This window comes from Pristiophorus japonicus, chromosome 4 (assembly GCF_044704955.1).
Source record: "Pristiophorus japonicus isolate sPriJap1 chromosome 4, sPriJap1.hap1, whole genome shotgun sequence".
Lineage (NCBI taxonomy): Eukaryota > Metazoa > Chordata > Chondrichthyes > Pristiophoridae > Pristiophorus > Pristiophorus japonicus.
In genome coordinates, this window is record NC_091980.1 from 196,838,374 (window position 1) to 196,857,209 (window position 18,836).

Sequence of the window (18,836 nt, forward strand, 5' to 3'; positions counted from 1 at the left end):
TTGCTATGTGTACTATTAAGCAAAAATAAATGTTTATCTAAACTTTTCTGTCTTATTTTCAAGCAATTAGTTCTTTGCTTTTTAAAATAATTCATGCTTCAAATTACATTTTTAAATAATCTGATTCCTTAGACATGCTTCCAGCACTGAAAGGAAGACTAAAGCCAATCTCACCTCCTTAATTTAACTTTACAATGATCTTTATATAATTTCACACACCCTTTAAGACACATAGTTTACACATACAGAACAAAGTATTTGATACTCACAGGTAGTTTGCAAGGTTGTGCTCTTGTAAAGTATGTATCTCAAAACCATGTGGCGTAGTGTCGAAGTAATCATTACCAATTCCACAAATAAAGCATTTGGTCTGGGATTCAAAAAAAGAACAATCCATTTATTGAAACAACGATTTGAATCATTGTCTTACCTCCTTTCCAACATAAATAATGCTTAGTATTTCTTCAGCTTCTGGGGAAACTAGTTATTTGGTAGTATATAAGCACATTTTTATAATACCAGTTCTTGTATCAGTACAGCACTAATGTGGGAACATGAAGAATAGTGAGCAAATCTGCCAGTGCACATGAAACTGCTACCTTCAGCATAGCAGGGATAAGAAAATGGCGGTGGTGGGGGCTCAGAAACCTGTCATGCTTGCAAAATCTTACTCCTGGTAACGCTAAGATTGGGATCTTTAGCTTAGAAATAGTAGGGAGGAAATGGGAGCTACTGTCAATTTAAAAAAAGGGTATGACCTGACAAATGTAAGAAATCATTTATAAAATAAACACACCTCCATGTCTTCTCGCACTTGTTCCTGTTGGTCTCTCAACTCACCAAAAGCATCAATAATCAAACCTAAGTAGAAGACAGTGAGTGATAGTGTAAGCAATATTTGAGCAGCTTACAGTTTCTGTTACACTGCTACTAAAGTCTCACTCATGCACATACTTGTGTACTTGTACAAAGGCAACATTTTATGGCCAAAATAAAACAAACCCATTTGCTTTTTGCTTAACACCTAGGATTAATTTTCACTCTAGTTATTAATATATGGTACACGTGCAGCGTCCGAAATCCGGACTGATTGGTGGCAGAGTCGTCCGGAATCCGTAAAATATTCCAGAATCCGGATCCACCGACTTCAAGGTCCCGCCGCTGCCCTTACCTCGGGGTCTCCTTGCCGGCCTGCCCGAACACCTCCTCCGTGACGGGGCCCGCCCGACATCCACCGTGATGGGGCCCGCTCGAACAGCTCCTCCATGGCAGGGCCCCGCCCGAACCGCTCCTCGGTGGGGCTCCGCCCGAATAGCTTCTCTTCGGTGGGCCCGCCAAACCAGCTCCTCCTCGGCTGGACCCGCCCGAACACTTCCTCGGCAGCAGGACCACCTGAACAGCTCATCCTCGGTGGGGCCCCACCCGACAACCTCATCGACGGGGCCAGCGGCTCGAACAGCTCCTCGGCGAGCAACCCCCTCCCCCCACCCCCCTTTCTGACGTTCCGCAATCCGGAAATACCCGAAATTGGGCTTGGGTGTTTCCAGATTCGTGATGTCAGAAAGACATTCCAAAGTCCGGAAAACACGGAATCCGGAACTGTCTCGGTCCCAAAAGTTCCGGATTCTGGACGCTGCACCTGCTAATATGATTCAAATTTGGTATTTTTATATATTTTGACTTTGGTTCGCACAACTGCTTGTGACTATACAAATACTGGCTTGGTTTTTAATCCATTCAAATGTTTTGGGAAACAAGTTACATTTACCATTTCTTTATGATGTAAATGTTGTATTTTTGGTTTTGTACTTTCTGCCGCTGCACTATAGTTTCTGTTTTTTTAAACATGTCAATGAATTAAGCAGTTCCAGTACAAATGTCCAGAAAGAACAGTGCATCAAGCATTTTAATTAACATGTTCCCTCTATCATAATTGCATGACAAGTAGAATCACTGATTCACTGGGATGTTTGCATATTTGGGATATTTGTATTTTTTGTGCCATTATATTAGTTAGTATTACATATAGCTTTTTGCAGATGTCACCAGATTGGTATTGTTTGTATTGTGAAACGTATATAGCTGGTACTGAAAGAATGCACTGAGTGGGCACTGCAGATTAAAGTATGTGGTAGAAACCTGTTGGTACAAGACATGTTTCTCAGAAATTCAACACTGAAGAGTGAATAGTACTAAATCTTTTGGATGAAAGGATTTACTAAATTGAATTCAACCTCAACATACCCTGAATAATGGCTAATAGGATGACAATGACAAAGAAGAAGAATGTGATGTCAAAGATAATCCGATACATTTCAGAAGGATCACCAGCAGGGTCTTCAATTTCATCTCCAATGCCACCTCCAGCTCTGACACCCACATACATGTGGAACAAGTAGCACTGAAAATGAAAGACGACAATATGTCACACATTGTCAGAGATTGAAATGTTACAAAGGCAGGAAGCATTGAATTGTGACGAAGGTAGAAAGTGAGTCATTCTTCTTTGAATCAGTACTGCACCTACAAGATTCATATTTTGTTAACTTGTTACTTGATGTTGGCATGCTAAATTGACTTCACTCTTGCTGGATTGGAGATATGGGAAATCAGCCAGGGTTCCTACCCTGATTGTTATTCAGTGACCTGCTGAATAGTTGGCAGAGGTGCGACGAATGTTTGTGGCGGAGGAGCGGCGAATGAGGGTACGGGGCCCAGAACGGCCGAGGGCCCAGGGGTAGTACAGGCCAGCTCACACTGCGATATGTGCGCACACTGGGTCCGTGCAGCAGAGCAGGTCTCCAGTCGTCCTGGTTAATCCTTGCCACTGGATAAAGGCCGAGCTCTGTCGAGCCCGTGTGGTGGCTAATGTGCAACAGTCACCACATGTTAAAAAAAAATCCACGCACAGGCATCTTCCACCATTCAATTAGAGTTCAGGACTGGAATATCGGGTCCTTCATTGAAACAAATGTGAACCCATATGGAAGCAAGTCATCCTCGTTTGAGGGATTGCCTATGATGATGAATAGTTGGCATGAATGAGGACAGAATTGGACCTGTCCATCATGCCCCACATGATTAATGGCATGCTGACACTCAATGCCTGGGTTACAAGTGAGGAATCGCCACATAGGTCAGAGATAATGGAAGGCTACTAGTGGCTAAGGAACTACACCCCACCGCAGGAAACTGCATACGGGGGGCGGGGGAGAGAATTGAAAAATATATTCAGTGATACAGTAATGACGTTCAAGTCCCAATGATTAACAAAAGTATAGGTAAATCCAATATGACATTGAACACAGATGGTGCAAATCATAATACAGCGGACTTCAAATTTCTCGTTTAAGGATAAATAGAATTCAAGAAATAAACATGAATGAAAACAGAAAATTTGGATTATAAATTATGTTAAATAGAGGATTCTGTTATGTGAAATAGATAAAGATATTCTTTATAACTCAGGAATGAATTAGGAATAAGTAACAGCTTGAGGCAGACTTATGTGAAGTGAATTCTTTATTATGTGCACAAAGTGCATGATACTAATCTGAGTGTTACAAATAAGTGAACTAATGTCTATAACACTTTCAGTTACATGACATTGCACTTATTACACGGGTTTACATTTCTGGGATTTGAACCATCCTGGAATTGGATTTCTGTAGCATTTTCATCACACCTATGGAGTGAATGCACAAGATAAAAGTTCACGGGGTTGGGGGAAATATATGAGCATGGATAGAGGATTGGCTAACTAACAGAAAACAGAGAGTCAGGATAAATGGGTCGTTTTCTGGTTGGCAAATAGTGACTAGTGGGATGCCGTAGGAATCAGTGCTGGGTCCTGAACTATTTACAATCTATATTAATGACTTGAATGAAGGGACCGAGTGTAATGTAGCCAAGTTTGCTGATGATACAAAGATGGGTAGGAAAGCAAATTGTGAGGAGAACACAAAAATTCTGCAAAGGCTAATTGAATGGGCAAAAATTTGGCAGATGGAGTATAATGTGGGAAAATGTGAGATTATCCACTTTGGCAGAAATAATAGAAAAGCAAATTATAATTTAAATGGAGAAAAGTTGCAAAGTGCTGCAGTACAGAGAGACCTGGGTGTCCTTGTGCATGAAACACAAAATGTTAGTGTGTAGGTACAGCAAGCAATCAGGAAGGCAAATGGAATGCTGGCCTTTATTGCAAGAGGGATAGAGTATAAAAGCAGAGAAGTCCTGCTACACCTGTACAGGGTATTATTGAGGCCACAACTGGAGTACTGCATGCAGATTTGGTCTCCGCATTTAAGGAAGGATATACTTGCATTGGAAGCTGTTCAGAGACGGTTCACTAGGTTGATTCATGAAGATAGGTTGAGTAGGTTGGGCCTATACACATTGGAGTTCAGAAGAATGAGGGGTGATCTTATTGAAACTTATAAGATAATGAGGGGGCTCAACAAGGTGGATGCAGTAAGGATATTTCCACTCATAGGGGAAACTAAAACTAGGGGACATAGGCTTAGAATAAGGGGCCGCCCATTTAAAGCTGAGATGAGGAGGAATTTCTTCTTTGAGGGTTGTAAACCTGTGGAATTCTCGGCCCCAGAGGGCTGTGGAGGCTGGGTCATTGAATATATTTAAGACGGAAATAGACAGATTTTTGAGCGATAAGGGAGTAAAGGTTTATGGGGAGCGGGCAGGGAAGTGGAGCTGAGTCCATGATCAGATCAGCCATGATCTCATTGAATGGCGGAGCAGGTTCGAGGGGCCAAATGGCCTACTCCTGCTCCTATTTCTTATGTTCTTATGTCCATTACGCAGGGTTAATAATAGATGAATAAATACCGTCATCATATCATCGCATTTCATGTCTGGTTCATCTTCATCTTCACTTTTGTTGTAGAATTTGCGGAAGAAATTGAAAGCAACCACTGTGTATAGGTACACGACAACAGCTAGGAGACCAACGGTCAATGCAAGCTGCACAAGATAAAAAGCTAAGTTTTAACATGATGCAATGCCAGTTAAAGGACATTCACTGAATTAACTCTTTCAAGGTACTTAGTTGAACCAAAAGGAAAGGCAGAACTTGATAAGGCAGAACTTAAAGTATAAATTACTTGGGGAAATTTAAATTGTAGTTCACATGTTACTTTTGCTCTTCCCAGCTTCACATTCAGGTAATTATTTTTTTAAGCTTACTTTTACAGTGGTGGCCTCAGTGGTCTATTTAGCATGTAGACCACATTTTCCTGAATACTGCTGTCCCTGCATCAGCGGCATTCACAGCAGCTCAATTTTGCAAAGAATGGTTCAAACAGGCGTTAAGCCCCTTACTTGCATTATGCAATCGGAGTGATTATTTGCAATAGTTTTTTGTGTGTCCTGCGCATGTGTGCCCTGGACTCCGCCCCCGACGTGCTACATGTGCGCACGACTGCCCTGGACTCCGCCTCCCCCCACCTCCCACACATGCACAGACTCCTCAAATCCAAAACCGGAAGTGGTGTCTGTATCGTGACCATGTTGCTTTGCTGATTTAGACTTTTGTCTAAAATATCGCTGTGATTATCTACACGAACATTTTCGCGGTGGACATTTTCACAATCGGAGGTGGAGAGAGAGAGAGAGAGAGAGAGAGAGACTGGGGTTAAGAAAGAGAGAGACGGGGGGGGGGGAAAGAAAGAGAGATACTGGGGAGAGAGAGGGTATGCCGGGAAGACGGATCATGTTCTTCCAATCTGTGATCCACACACAATGCCCCATCTATGGTGTGGGGGGTGTAAGGACAGGAACTTGGTTGGGGGTAGAGTGGAGAGGGGGGTATCTTAACCTGTGGTAGTGAGCTCTCTCCTGTCTGGAATCGGCAGGCAGAGTGGCTTGAATTACACTTTGCAAAGTCACTGATTACATAGGCAGGGTGGTTCTAATTACACATTTCAGAGAAACTGCTGGGTGTGTCTTATTCTCCAAGGGGACCAATCAGTTCATGTGATTAATGGGACCCAATCAGAGCATTTTTCTGTTGCAAATAAATGTGCCCATATGCAAAAGACTTAACACCTGTTTCAGTCACGGAGCTTGGATGCCACTTTTTCTGCCTTTGCCAATATAATGGGGTGGTAAACTTCCAGCGCTTAATGATCACAAATGCCTGTCTGCCATATTGAATGCCTTTTTGTGCATTTTGCACCTGAAAAATGGGCACAGTGCCATCAAATCTTTTGGCCTTGGTCTTTTCCTTTGTGACTGTGACAAAGGCAAACTATCCCTACTCTACCCTTCTCCAACGCCTCTCCACATTCATCCAGCTGGGTTGGTCTGCACTTGCCTGGTTCCATTTATCTAATCATAGCCAGAGAATCACCTGCAACGGCTTCTCTTCCCGCCCCCGCAACATTGCCTCTGGATTCCCCCAAGGATCTATCCATGGCCCCCTCCTATTCTCATCTACATGTTGCCCCTTGGCAACATCATCTGAAAACACTGCAGCAGTTTCCACATGTACCCTTATGACACCCAGATCTACCTCACTACCACTTCTCTTGACCGCTCCAAGGTCTCTAAATTTCAGCCTGCTTGTCCGACAGTTCCGGATGAGCAGAAATTTTCTCCAATTGAATATTGGGAAGACCGAAGCCAATGTTTTTGGTCCCTGCCACAAACTTTGTTCCCTAGCCACTGACTCCATCCCTCTCCCCAACTCCTATCTGAGGCTGAATCAGAGTGTTCGCAACCTTGGTGTCATATTTGACCCTGAAATGAGCGTACGACCGCAGACTGTCTATTTTCACCTCTGTAACATTGCCCGTCTCCACCCATGCCTCAGCTCACTCGCTGCTGAAGCCTTCATCCATGCCTTTCTTACTTCTAGACTTGACTGTTCCAATGCACTCCTGGCTGGCCTCTCACATGCTATCCTATGTAAACTAGAGGTGATCTAAAACTTAGCTGCCCATGTCCTAACTTGCACCAAGTCCTGCTCACCCATCACCCCTGTGCTCGCTGACCTACATTGGCTTCCAGTTAAGCAACGCCTCAGTTTCAAAATTCTCATCCTTATTTTCAAATCCCTCCATGATCTCGCCCCTCCCTATGTCTGTAATCTCCTCCACCCCTGCAACCCCCACAGGATGTCTGCGCTCCTCTAATTCTGCCCTCTTGAGCATCCCTGATTATAATCGCTCAACCATTGGTGGCCGTGCCTTCTGTTACCTCGGCCCTAAGCTCTGGATCTCCCTACCTAAACCTCTCCGCCTCGCTACCTCTCTTTCCTCCTTCAAGACGCTCCTTAAAACATACCTCTTTGACCAAGCTTTTGGTTACCGGCGCTAATTTCTACTTATGCAGCTCGGTGTCAAATTTTTCAATCTCATAATACTCCTGTGAAGCGCCTTAGGACGTTTCACTACGTTAAAGGCGCTATATAAATACAAGTTGTTGTTGTTGAAAGAAGGGACCTGAGAGATGATCTTTTAGGGTTATACACAATAGGTAATGGCATGGAATAAGTAAATCTGGACTATTTAGGACACTAGGCTCTGGCCACAATCTTCCAATCCTCCTTAGACAGGGGAGTGGTGGTCGAGTACTGGAGGAATCCAAATGTTACACCCCTGTTCATAAAAGAGGAAAAGGATAAACGCGGCAAGTACAGGCCAGTCAGCCTAATGCCGGTGATGGGGAGACCTTTAGAGCCTGCACCTCTTTGAATGTATTGATTTGACGAAGTAACGGCGAGGTTTGATAAGGGTAGTACGGTTAATGTGTATATGGGCTTTCAAAAGGCATTTGATAAAAGTACCACATAATAGATATTAGCAAAATTGAAGCCCATATGATTAATCCCTTGGGAACACAGGTATTTAAGGAGGCTTCACAGGTTGGAGAGGCACTCTGGAGACCTGCAATAAAAGACTATGGTCACATTTTACTTTGAGCTCACAGTGTTCAGTCTGACTCTTTCTCCATACACAACTAAGACGACCTATTTCCACCTCTGTAACATCGCCCATCTCCACCCTTGCCTCAGCTCATCCGCTGCTGAAACCCTCATCCATGCCTTTGTTACCTCTAAACTTGACTATTCCAACACACTCCTGGTTAGCCTCCCACATTCTACCCTATGTAAACTAGAGGTGATCCAAAACTCAGCTGCCTGTGTGCTAACAAGCACCAAGTTCCACTCACCGGTCACCCCTGTGCTCGCTGACCTACATTGGCTTCCGGTTAAGCAACGCCTCGATTTCCAAATCCCTCCACGGCCTCGCCCCTAATCTTCTTCAGCCCCACAACCCCCCCCCCCCCCCCCCGAGATGTCTCCGCTCCTCTAATTCTGCCCTCTTGAGCATCCCTGATTATAATCACTCAACCATTTGTTGCCTAGGCCCCAAATTCTGGAACTCCCTGCCTGAACCTCTCTACCTCTCTTTTCTCCTTCAAGACTCTCCTTAAAACCTACCTCTTTGACCAAGCTTTTGGTCACCTGCGCTAATTTCTACTTATGCGGATCGGTGCCAAGCTGTTTTATCTCATAATGCTTCTGTGAAGCTCCACTATGTTAAAGACGCTATATAAATACAAGTTGTTGTTGTTAGTTTCTATGATTAACAGGATATAAGTTCAAACTATGGTAAATTTAAGCTTCATATCAGGAAGTTCGTATTCATATAAAGAATGATCAAAATATGGAATTGACTTCCAGATAGAGTGGTGGAGATGAATACACTTGAATAATTTAAGTAAAAATTAGATTCTGTAATACGTCGAAGTCCAGGATCTTTCCGGATGGATGGACTAAGATGGACCAAATGCTTTCTCATCTGCGATTTGGAACAAATCACGTTTTATGTTTTACAGTTCTCACCTGCTTGCCATTGTGAGTTACAGATGACAGTATGGTACGCAGTGTTTTAAATCCCATAGCAATATCCAGCAAGTGGGCAGCGAAGAAGAAGTTGTTGTAGTGACCCAAAATGGACATGGTTGTGTACCAAGCCAGGTACAAGAATGACTACAAATAGAAATTATGAAGTTAAGTATTAGTTGCATTAAAAACTATTAACAAACAGTAGATTCCTACAACTAAAATGTTTCAACTTATTTTAAAGAAAAAATCCTGCAACTTACAAGACTAGAATAGCTGTTTAATATAATATTGATAGAAACATAGAAATTAGATGCAGGAGTAGGCCATTCAGCCCTTCAAGCCTGCACCCCCATTCAATAAGATCATGGCTGATCATTCAACCTCAGTATCCCTTTCCTGATACTGTGAATGATGTGATGTTGTGTTCATCAGAAATGGAAAAAGTAAATGACGGAAGGGAAGATGATGCAAGGCAAAAGGGGATGGTAATGAGACAAGTAAAGGAACAAAAGATCCCTTTTGTCATTTAACCTCTCCTGCCTTCTACCCCTCCCCTCTACCCTGCCTCTGTACTTACTTAAAACCAGGTACATCTCTAATCTTTTTCCAGTTCTGATGAAAGGTCAGCGACCTGAAACGTTAACTCAATTTCTCTCCCAACAGATGCTCCCTGACCTGCTGAATATTTCCAGCATTTTCAGTTTTTATGAAAGAAACTAGCAACTGTACTTCAGCCTATCAGAAGCCATGTTTATCTCACATCTAGAATTGACACCAAAGCACACGAGAACAGGAATATTCCGTATTTACACGAATAAGAAGAAATGTAAAATAAAGCTCAAAGTATGGGAGAAAAGAGAATAGGTAAGTAAGATAGTAAAGGGAAGCAAAAGAGCAGAAGTTTTAGAATTCTAAATTAAAAAGTTTCAAAGTGTATATTTTATTAACATCACCTGTCAGCTGTGGCTCAGTGGGCAACACTTTCATAGAAACATGAGAGCCTTTGAGTCAGGTTCAAGTTCCACTCCAGGTACTTGAGCACAAAAAAAATCTAAGTTGACGCTCCAGTGCAATGCTAAGGGAGCGCTGCACTGTCGGAGGTGCCGTCTTTCGGATGAGACGTTAAACCGAGGCCCCTTCTGCTCTCTTGGGTGGATGTAAAAGATCCCATGGCACTATTTCGAAAAAGTGCAGGGGATTTATCTCTGGTCTCTTGGCCAATATTTATCCCTCAATCAACGTAACGAAAAAAACAGATGATCTGATCATTATCACATTGCTGTTTGTGGGAGTTTGTTTGTGCGCAAATTGGCCGCCGTGTTTCCCACATTACAACAGTGACTACACTCCAAAAGTACTTCATTAACTGTAACACGCTTTGAGACCTCCGGTGATTGTGAAAGGTGCTACATAAATCCAAGTCTTTCTTTTCATCTAACTATTACAGTAATTAAACTACTGGCATCACAAAACTAATAGTGGATTTTCAGCACCATCTTGTGCACTGAATTTTTTTTAAAAACAAAGTTGACCAACGCAGAAAGTAGTGTCAGAATCCAACCGTGCCAATTTTATGTTTTAAGTAGGAAATTGTTGTAAAATTATACAGAGCAGCAACAATGATGTTAAATACATTTATTCAGTAAAGGGAAATCAAATAGATCCTTATAAACAGACTTGCATGTAACAGGCTTGATTTTATTAAATGGGGAAGATGAGCACACATTAAGTCATATGAGTAATTGCATTTAATTGTACTTACGTTGTCAGTGAACACAACTCCAAGCGTCCAGACGTGGTATTTTAAATCAATGGAACTTAACCTACAAAAAACAAAAAAACTTTTTAACGTTCAAAAGTTTTTTTATTTCAATATTTTTCCTCAGTTTTCTTCCTGGGAAATAATGGTCTTTCTTTGGTTGGGGTGGGGGGGGGGGAGGCGGGGGGAGCAGAAGGTGTTGGGGTAGCTCCATGAGTGCTGGTATCCCTCTGGTCCCCCACTCAAACATCCATTTTTGATCGTGAATCCATAATACTAAATGTTATCTATACAGTTACTGGAGTAAATTTACGATTTAGATCATCTGGCACAAAGCTTCATGCAATGGATGCGCATATCAGGAAATCGACCATAAGATGTCAGCACAGTCACATCCGATTTTCTGTCCATTAAAATTAATGCCTAGCGTGATTACAGTAGAACTGCTGCTTGAAGGCTGCCTGGGAGCAGGAATAGAAGGCGACCTTGCCCATTCTTGATGTCACAATGGGCCAGAAGTTGCTGTCTGAGATGCGCTGCTCCTCTGTAAGCTGAGCGAAAACGGCATCTCACCATCTGGTTCCCCATTCAAATGTATGAACAGTGTGAAGTTGCTGTACTTATGTTGTAGATACGGAATAAACTCACCACAAAAAGTTAGGGCTCGTCCATTTCAGTCTAAGTATCAATTTAATGGCATGGTTGGTCCAGTATAAGTAAATTGTTAACGGCATCATTAGTCTTATTACTGCCAAATAATATCTCTGGAACTGGGTTAACTTTTACAAGTGTGGAGTGTCATTCCTTCAGCTTTTAATTATTGTTGGACATTTTAAAAACTTTTTTCAAAATGTTTTATTTCTGTCTCTTAATCCAATCTTTCATTCCTTCTCTATTTTACTTTCTGCACCTGATTTGACATTGAATTCACTGTTCTAACTTACACTTCCTGGTTCAGACTCTGTGCTGCCCATTGACGATTCTTCAATCTGATTACAGTTGCTTGCCCTGTTCACACAAGTCCCAGATGCGCTGAGCTGTTTGGCAGTATCGCTGATAGCAACTTGTCGTGCAAAAGCCCATGGAAAGTTGATGAGCAAATGCAACTATAACTTTGCCACACAGCAAAATCCAGCCCATAATGTTTGATCCCAGGCTGCCTATGGAAATGTCCAATACAGTAACAAGGGACACACTAGCCCATGTACTTCCCTTTAAATAAAAATAGAAAATGCTGAAAATCTCAGGCAACATCTGTGGAGAGAGAAACAGAGTTAACATTTCAGGTCGATGACCATTCATCAGATGTTAACTCTGTTTCCCTCTCCACAAATGCTGCCTGACCCGCTGAGATTTCCAGCATTTGCTGTTTTTATTTCAGATTCCAGCATCCACAATATTTTGCTTTTATATTTCCCTTTAAAATAGGATTATGGAATGATTCAATAAAATCTATTCTCCTTTTACACAATTGTATTTTAGCACATGGCAAACCAGACTTCCAAACTGAAAATAAGCTATGTCCTTATTAAATTTATCACCTTTGTATAGTTTTGCATGATATCTGAAAAATAAATTAAGACAAAAAGTATATTTATTCTGCATATTAAACCACTTTTTAGATTTCTAATCTGTGAAAAGGAGTGAAACAATAGAGGCAAACATCACTTACCAGGATACAAGTGTTGCTTCTTCTTCTGGGGCCTTTTCAATGGGACTAAAATCTAAAGCACTTCTGTCCACACCCAAGAGCTCAGCAATACGCTCAACTCCATAAAGGTCTCCATACTTATTAATAACCTAATAGAAAACAAAGGTCATATAGCAATGCGCAAACAAGCTCAGGTTAAATTCTACAAATATTAATAACATAAAAATGTCCCACAGTACTTCACATTGGGGAGAGCGATGTGTATTGGACACAAAGCAAAAATATGGAGAAGGTGCATAATATGTCATTGATGAACGGCATGTAAAATAAGAATCAAAGGGAGCCAAGGGAGCAGACTGAAGTGGTCAAGCATATTGAAGGACATGGTGAGGTCGAGGACAAAGGAAATTGGAGTTTGCGATAAAAAAACGGTGAGGTCATCAACGTCATCGTTATTAAAGTGTAAATAGAACAATTACTTCCGGTGACCGCACAATCGCAGTTATAAGCGGAAATCAGGAAGTTGCTGTCCAATTTTTCCTGCTCCTCCAAGAGACTCAGCATTCATGGAACGGCGTGAAGTTGCTGTACTCACATAATAGATACACACTAAACTCTCCAGAAAAAGTTAGTGTGTGTCCATTCCAGTGTAAGTAAATTAATTAGTCTTAATTACTGCCAAACAACCTCCCTGGCACTGAATATTAATTTTTACAGATGTGGAGTCTCAATCCTTCAGATTTTAATTATTGGAGATTTAATAAAATACAAACAATTTTTTTTACATTTCTTTCTGTCCCTTTTATCTCCCTCTGTCAAACCCATCTTTCTTTCCCTCTATTTTCCTTTCTGTACCTGATTTGACATTGAATTCACTCTTCTAGCTGACACTTCCTGGTTCAGACACTGTGCGGCCGAAATTGCGCCCCCGTTTCTGTTGTTTTCACCGGCGCGGTGGATGAGGTGGCCTCGAGTGAAATTTCATTCTTAGGCTTTTTTTTCCGGCGGACCGGAAGTCACTCATAATGGGGGCGGTAGTGCGGTGAGCACACTAGAGCGGCGGAAGTTGGAGGGTGCATGCAGAATATCCGCGTAGCGCTGATGATGTCATCACGGCGCCGCATCACCTCGGCTTCCCCCCTTTACTTAAAGGGGAGAACCTGCGTGATTTTTAAAGTTCGATCCACCGAGCCACCAGGGAGGATTTCGGCCAGGCCAGCGGCCTAGCACCCAAGAGAAATACCACATGAGTGGAATTTTGATAATGCCGGCCATTACATGAAAAATCGGCGGCCATTGCACTCCGCAGCATGGCTGCTGATTTCCGGTGTTAACAGGCCTTAAGGTAAGGGTCAATTTCGGCTCATGTGTATCTCATTAACACTTCTTCAATCTGATTGATTAAGGAGATATAGAGTTACATGCCCTGATCACACAGTTTCCAGATCCCCTGTAGAGGGCGCTGCTCCAAAGTGGCTTTCTAATCACAGCAAGTTAGTGAAAACCACATAGAACATATGTGGGCAAGTGTAATGAATGGCTGATGCCATTCGTTCACCACTGACCACAAAATCCAGGCCATTATTGCTGACTTTCAGTGTCATTGATGAGTCAGAAAGCACACTAAAATCAGGAGTGGTGGGTGTTAGCTGATGATAGGTTCCCTAACAAGTGAATGGGAAGTTAGAAATGGGGTCAGAATTGGAGGCAATGAAGATGGGCTTTTTAAGAGGCAGGGTGATACTAGAATTTTTGATGGTGGGGAGAATCATTCCTGAGGAAAGGGTCTGGTTAACTAACTGTGTGCAAATACTGGACCGGAGCGATAGTTGGCTGGGTGGCAGGAGGGGCAGTACAGGGATTAGAGGAAGAATTAGTTGGTCTTATGGAGGAGCTTCATTTACTGATTTGGGGGGAGGGGGAGGGAGAAGATGGGGAGAGCCTGAAGATTTTTCTGGGGTCAGAGTTGAAGAAAGGAGGATGTGGCAATGGAATGGATAATGTTTAAGATGATCGCAGGTGAGGGTGGATGAGAGAGAGATATTGAATGAGGCATTATGTTGTGGAGAAGAGGAATTTGTTATCCTCATCTTCCTTAAACAAGACCCTTAAAGTGCACATAAATCCTGTTTATATTTGTTTTTCATCTAAATAGGTAAATACAATGGAAGCTGTTTTTCACAACGATATAATGATACTTGTCTGTAGTGATCTGAAGGAATTTTTCTGACATTGTATAATAAACTTGTGTTACTTGACAAGCCTCCGAGTTGCGTGTTCCTTTAAGCAGTATTTATTGCCCCTACACTAATTAAATAAGATGATTTTTGCTATTTAAACAGATTGATCTTGGGATCGTGTAATCAGTAATCTAAATCAGTAATTTAATCAAGAGGTCGCTAGGATATTTAAAATACAGAACATATAGAGACATAATTACAATTTTCTGGAGAAATAATTTATAATTACCAGAAAATGATATATTATTGAAAGAAATGTATTGAATAGCATGTCAATTCTAAATGAGTAGGAATTATCTTTCATAATGCAGAGTCTTGCATGTCGTGAAATTATATATAGCTCATCATACACATGGGCTGTCATAATTGAAAATATTTTCAATTTTTACCTTAAAATTCAATCAAATATTGTGATGTTTCTGCCACAGTATATAGAACACAATGGATGTGAAAGACAATTGGAAAACAAAATTATTTTTAAACAGTTTTTAATACGTATGAAATAGCTTCACTAGTGTGATATCCAAGCACTGTTTATGATGCTACAGTTAGTAGGAAAATTAACACATGAAAATATTGGTTATATTTCACATTTACTTACACCTTTGACTCAGAGGCAACGATAATTGGTGAGTTCAAACCCCATTCCAGGACTTGGAATATATACGTGCCGATTTTCTACTGACTAGTGCTTGGGGAACACTTATTCCCTGGATGCTAAGCACAGGAAATAGGGATGGAGACCCAGGTCATTGGGTATCTAGCACCTTGATGTTGCCCTGGGATTTCCAGGGCTTCCTACAAGGGGACATGGACTGTCTGCCTGCAATTGTGGGCTGGGACAGTCATTTAAATGTGGTGGCAATCCCAGCTCCCATCTCCTTTTCCTTTTACCTTCCCCACATGGCACTCATTTGGAGGGGTGCCCAGAGAAGATGGTAATGAGGCCTTGAGCCTAGGCCCTCTCCAGTTGGGGTGGAGCAGGTGTCCTTTTCCTTCCTTCAGGGAGATTGGGATCAGTTGGAGACCTTTGGCAACTGCTTTTGGACAAGTACTAGAAGGATCCAACTGCAATGGTCACTGCCACAAGCCTTTTGAACTTTGCCCTCCAGGGGGTGGACTTGTGCCGGGCCTTTGCAATTTCACTCCACCAAATGTGGGTTTACTGAGGCCTGGATTGGTGCAACACACTTCTGGGGTGCTGTGTCTATCCAACACTCAAGTACAGGTCGGTAAGATCAGAAATATTGGCTCTTATATTCTTGACTGGTATTTCAGCGCATTGGAATGCTGCCTCTTTTCATATGAGACGTGAAATTGAGGCATCGTCTGCCTGTTCCCATGAGCCAGATGGATGTTAAGGATTTCATGGAACTATTTGAAGAGGAGCAGGGAGTCCTCCTGGTGTCTTGACCACCATTTCTCCCTCAACAAATACCTCCAAAAAATGATTATTTGGTAATTCATCTCATTGCTGTTTGTGGGACCCCACTGTGCACAAAATGACTGCTGTGTTTACTCCCATAACAAAGAAGATTGTACACTGTAACCATGTAAGGTGCTTTGGGACATTTGAAAGCTGTGATAAGGCACTATATAAATACAACTCTTTCTATATGGCTGGAAGTATTATACATGACCACAGTTAACACTACAAAAGCTTACCTTTCTTTTGACAAACTTGTCCCAATAATTGTTAGGGAAGGATCTGTAATAGTTGTAGGAAAATTGTTAGTTTATTGTAAAACGTGTAGTTCAACTATTCATCATCTACAGCTCATCAGGAGTAATTTTAACTTTCGTTGATGGTATCAAACAAGCAGTATCAGATTGGCCACCTATTATACCCCCACTGAAGTCAATGGCAAGGAATATTGGGCGGGGTGTATAATGGGTGGCCGATCTGATAGCATCTTTTTACACCATTGGCGAAAATTAATATTACCCCTTAGGACCTTCACTCAGGTCATTATCTATCATATTCAATTTATCTCCGCACCTGGGTGTCATTGGAAGTCACTTGTGCAAAGGGCAACCTCTCCAAACACCCTCTTTACTCAAAATCATTCTCTTAAATCACTTTACCTTCCACAAAAACTTCCACTATTCTTCAAGGACAGAAAATTTATAGGGACAAGGCATCCACAAGGCATTATTATGACATGCATGGCCTCATAAGGGGCTTCTGCCTAACACTCACAGGCTTGTAAGATTGTTTTCTCTCCCGTCAAAGGAAAATGTGCCATATAACCTGCATTTAACTCTGTATACTGCCCCAACTCCTTCCAAAATGGGTGGTTATTCAGAGAAAAAAACCAGGCCTTCTAATCTTGTAGTTTGCCCTCTTGGCAGACATTTGCTATCTAGGTTCACACATGAAGAATAATCATGGGGGCAAAGTAGGAGACAGCTATCAGTGACAGTGAAATATTCCCCAGTATTTCAAAAACTAGCCTTTTGAATATGCAGATGGACATTGCAAATATGACTTCTTTTTGGTGGAAATATCTCTGGATTTAATATCGTCACATCAGTGTAAAGATAATTATTATAACAGTGAAGTGGAACAGAGTACAGTACAATCAAAACTGAATATGGATTCTAGAACCTAGTTTTGGAGTTTGCTCACAGCTATGATGATTTATTCTCTCAAAATGATATAGTTGGCATTGCATGGGGAGGATATATTTACCATAACTGCATGCAGAAGACATTAAATTGCACGTATAACTAGCAATGCGGTAATGTGGTGTTCAACCAGAAATGATGATATCATGGAGTCACGCGATGCAGATAGCTCTTCCTGCTCTGCACTGCTGTGGGGAGGTGACAAGGAGAGGTCGGGGGGCGGGGGGGAGGAGAAAAAAATGAGAGAGAGCATCATTCTCAAGTTACTCTTTTGCATCTGTTCAGTGTGCCACTGGTGGAGACTCGGAAGCAGGTTGCCTATCCACTCTCTTGAAATTGCTGTTCGATCCAAAGAGACCAAAAATAAAGAGAGTTTACCTTAAAAAAAGTAATAAAAGCCTCTTAACCATAGTCCTTTTATCATATAGCTGCTGATGAATTGAAATACACAATGACAAAACAAAATTAACATGTTTCAGAACAAACTATCTTCAAATCTATAGAACTAAAATGTGTTTGTGATTTTGTGCACAAATACAAATGTATTATTTGAACTGATTTTTTTTTTTTTACATACGGTGTGTTGATGACAAGACGATCCCACTGTCCTTTAATGTCATCATCAGATGGCTGCTCGGTAATGTACAGACCATCGAACTCCAGCTTTCTGGCAATCTCCTTTTCACGCTTGAAGACTACAAGGGGGACCTTTGAACAAATTAAATTAATAAAATTAGCTTCTGGCATTTTGGTGCATGTAAAGAAAATTGTGCTTCAGTACTTCTGAAAAGAATGCTTCAGTGTAAGCTTCAAACATTACTTGTTGACCGCATAACCTACTATTTTTAACACTTAGATAAAGGCATTCTTAGTCATCAATTAGAATTGATGTTACTGCAACAACAACTTGCAATTATATGGCGCCTTTAACATAGTTAAATAAAGCACTTCACAAGAGCATAATCAGACAAATAATGACCCGAGCCAAAGAAGGAAACATTAAGACAGGTGACCAAAAATTTGACCAAAGAGATAAGTTTTAAGGAGCATCTTAAAGAGAGAGGTAGAGAGGCAAAGTGGTTTTGGGAAAGAATTCCAGAGCTTAGTGCCTCGACGGCTGAAGGCACATCGCCAATGGTGGGGCGAAGGAATATACATTCCATTGGGAAATAAAAACTCAATGGGAAAAGTGAGCCATCTGTGGCTAATTAAAGAAGTTAAAGATAGTATTAGATTAAAAGAGGCTTATAATGATGCAAATAATAGTAGTAAGCTTGAGAATTGGGAGAGCTTTAGAAACCAGCAAAGGATGACCAACAAATTGATAAAAGGGAAAAAAATAGAATACGAGAGTAAATAGCAAGAAATATAAAAACAGATTATAAGAGCTTCTACAAGTATGTAAAGAGGAAGAGAGTAGTGCTGGTCCCTTAGAGGCTGAGACAGGAGAAATTATATTGGGGAACAAGGAAATGGCAGAGGCTTTAAACAAATATTTTGTATCTGTCTTCATAGTAGAAGACACAAATTTTTTTTATCAAAATAGAGGGGAACCAAGGGGTTAATGAAAGAACTAAAAGCCAACAAATCCCCTGGACCCGATGCCCTACATCATAGGGTTCTAAAAGAACTGCCTGCAGAGATAGTAGATGCATTGGTTGTGATCTTCCAAAATTTCCTAGATTC

At 41.5% G+C, this 18,836-nt stretch overlaps 1 protein-coding gene across 4 annotated transcripts in view; it reads right to left on the reverse strand.

Moving 5' to 3' along the window:
* ryr3 (ryanodine receptor 3) overlaps positions 1 to 18,836 on the reverse strand; it is a 561,329-nt gene that overhangs the window by 5,204 nt on the left and 537,289 nt on the right. For all 4 annotated transcript variants that reach the window (XM_070878983.1, XM_070878984.1, XM_070878982.1 and 1 more), the window contains 9 exons: positions 17,728 to 17,858; positions 16,188 to 16,230; positions 12,304 to 12,431; positions 10,635 to 10,695; positions 8,870 to 9,016; positions 4,849 to 4,983; positions 2,245 to 2,401; positions 797 to 861; positions 270 to 370 (listed from right to left, as the gene is read on the reverse strand). In XM_070878983.1, the coding sequence (XP_070735084.1) occupies positions 270 to 370; positions 797 to 861; positions 2,245 to 2,401; positions 4,849 to 4,983; positions 8,870 to 9,016; positions 10,635 to 10,695; positions 12,304 to 12,431; positions 16,188 to 16,230; positions 17,728 to 17,858 (968 nt within the window). The remainder of the gene's footprint in view (positions 1 to 269; positions 371 to 796; positions 862 to 2,244; positions 2,402 to 4,848; positions 4,984 to 8,869; positions 9,017 to 10,634; positions 10,696 to 12,303; positions 12,432 to 16,187; positions 16,231 to 17,727; positions 17,859 to 18,836) is intronic.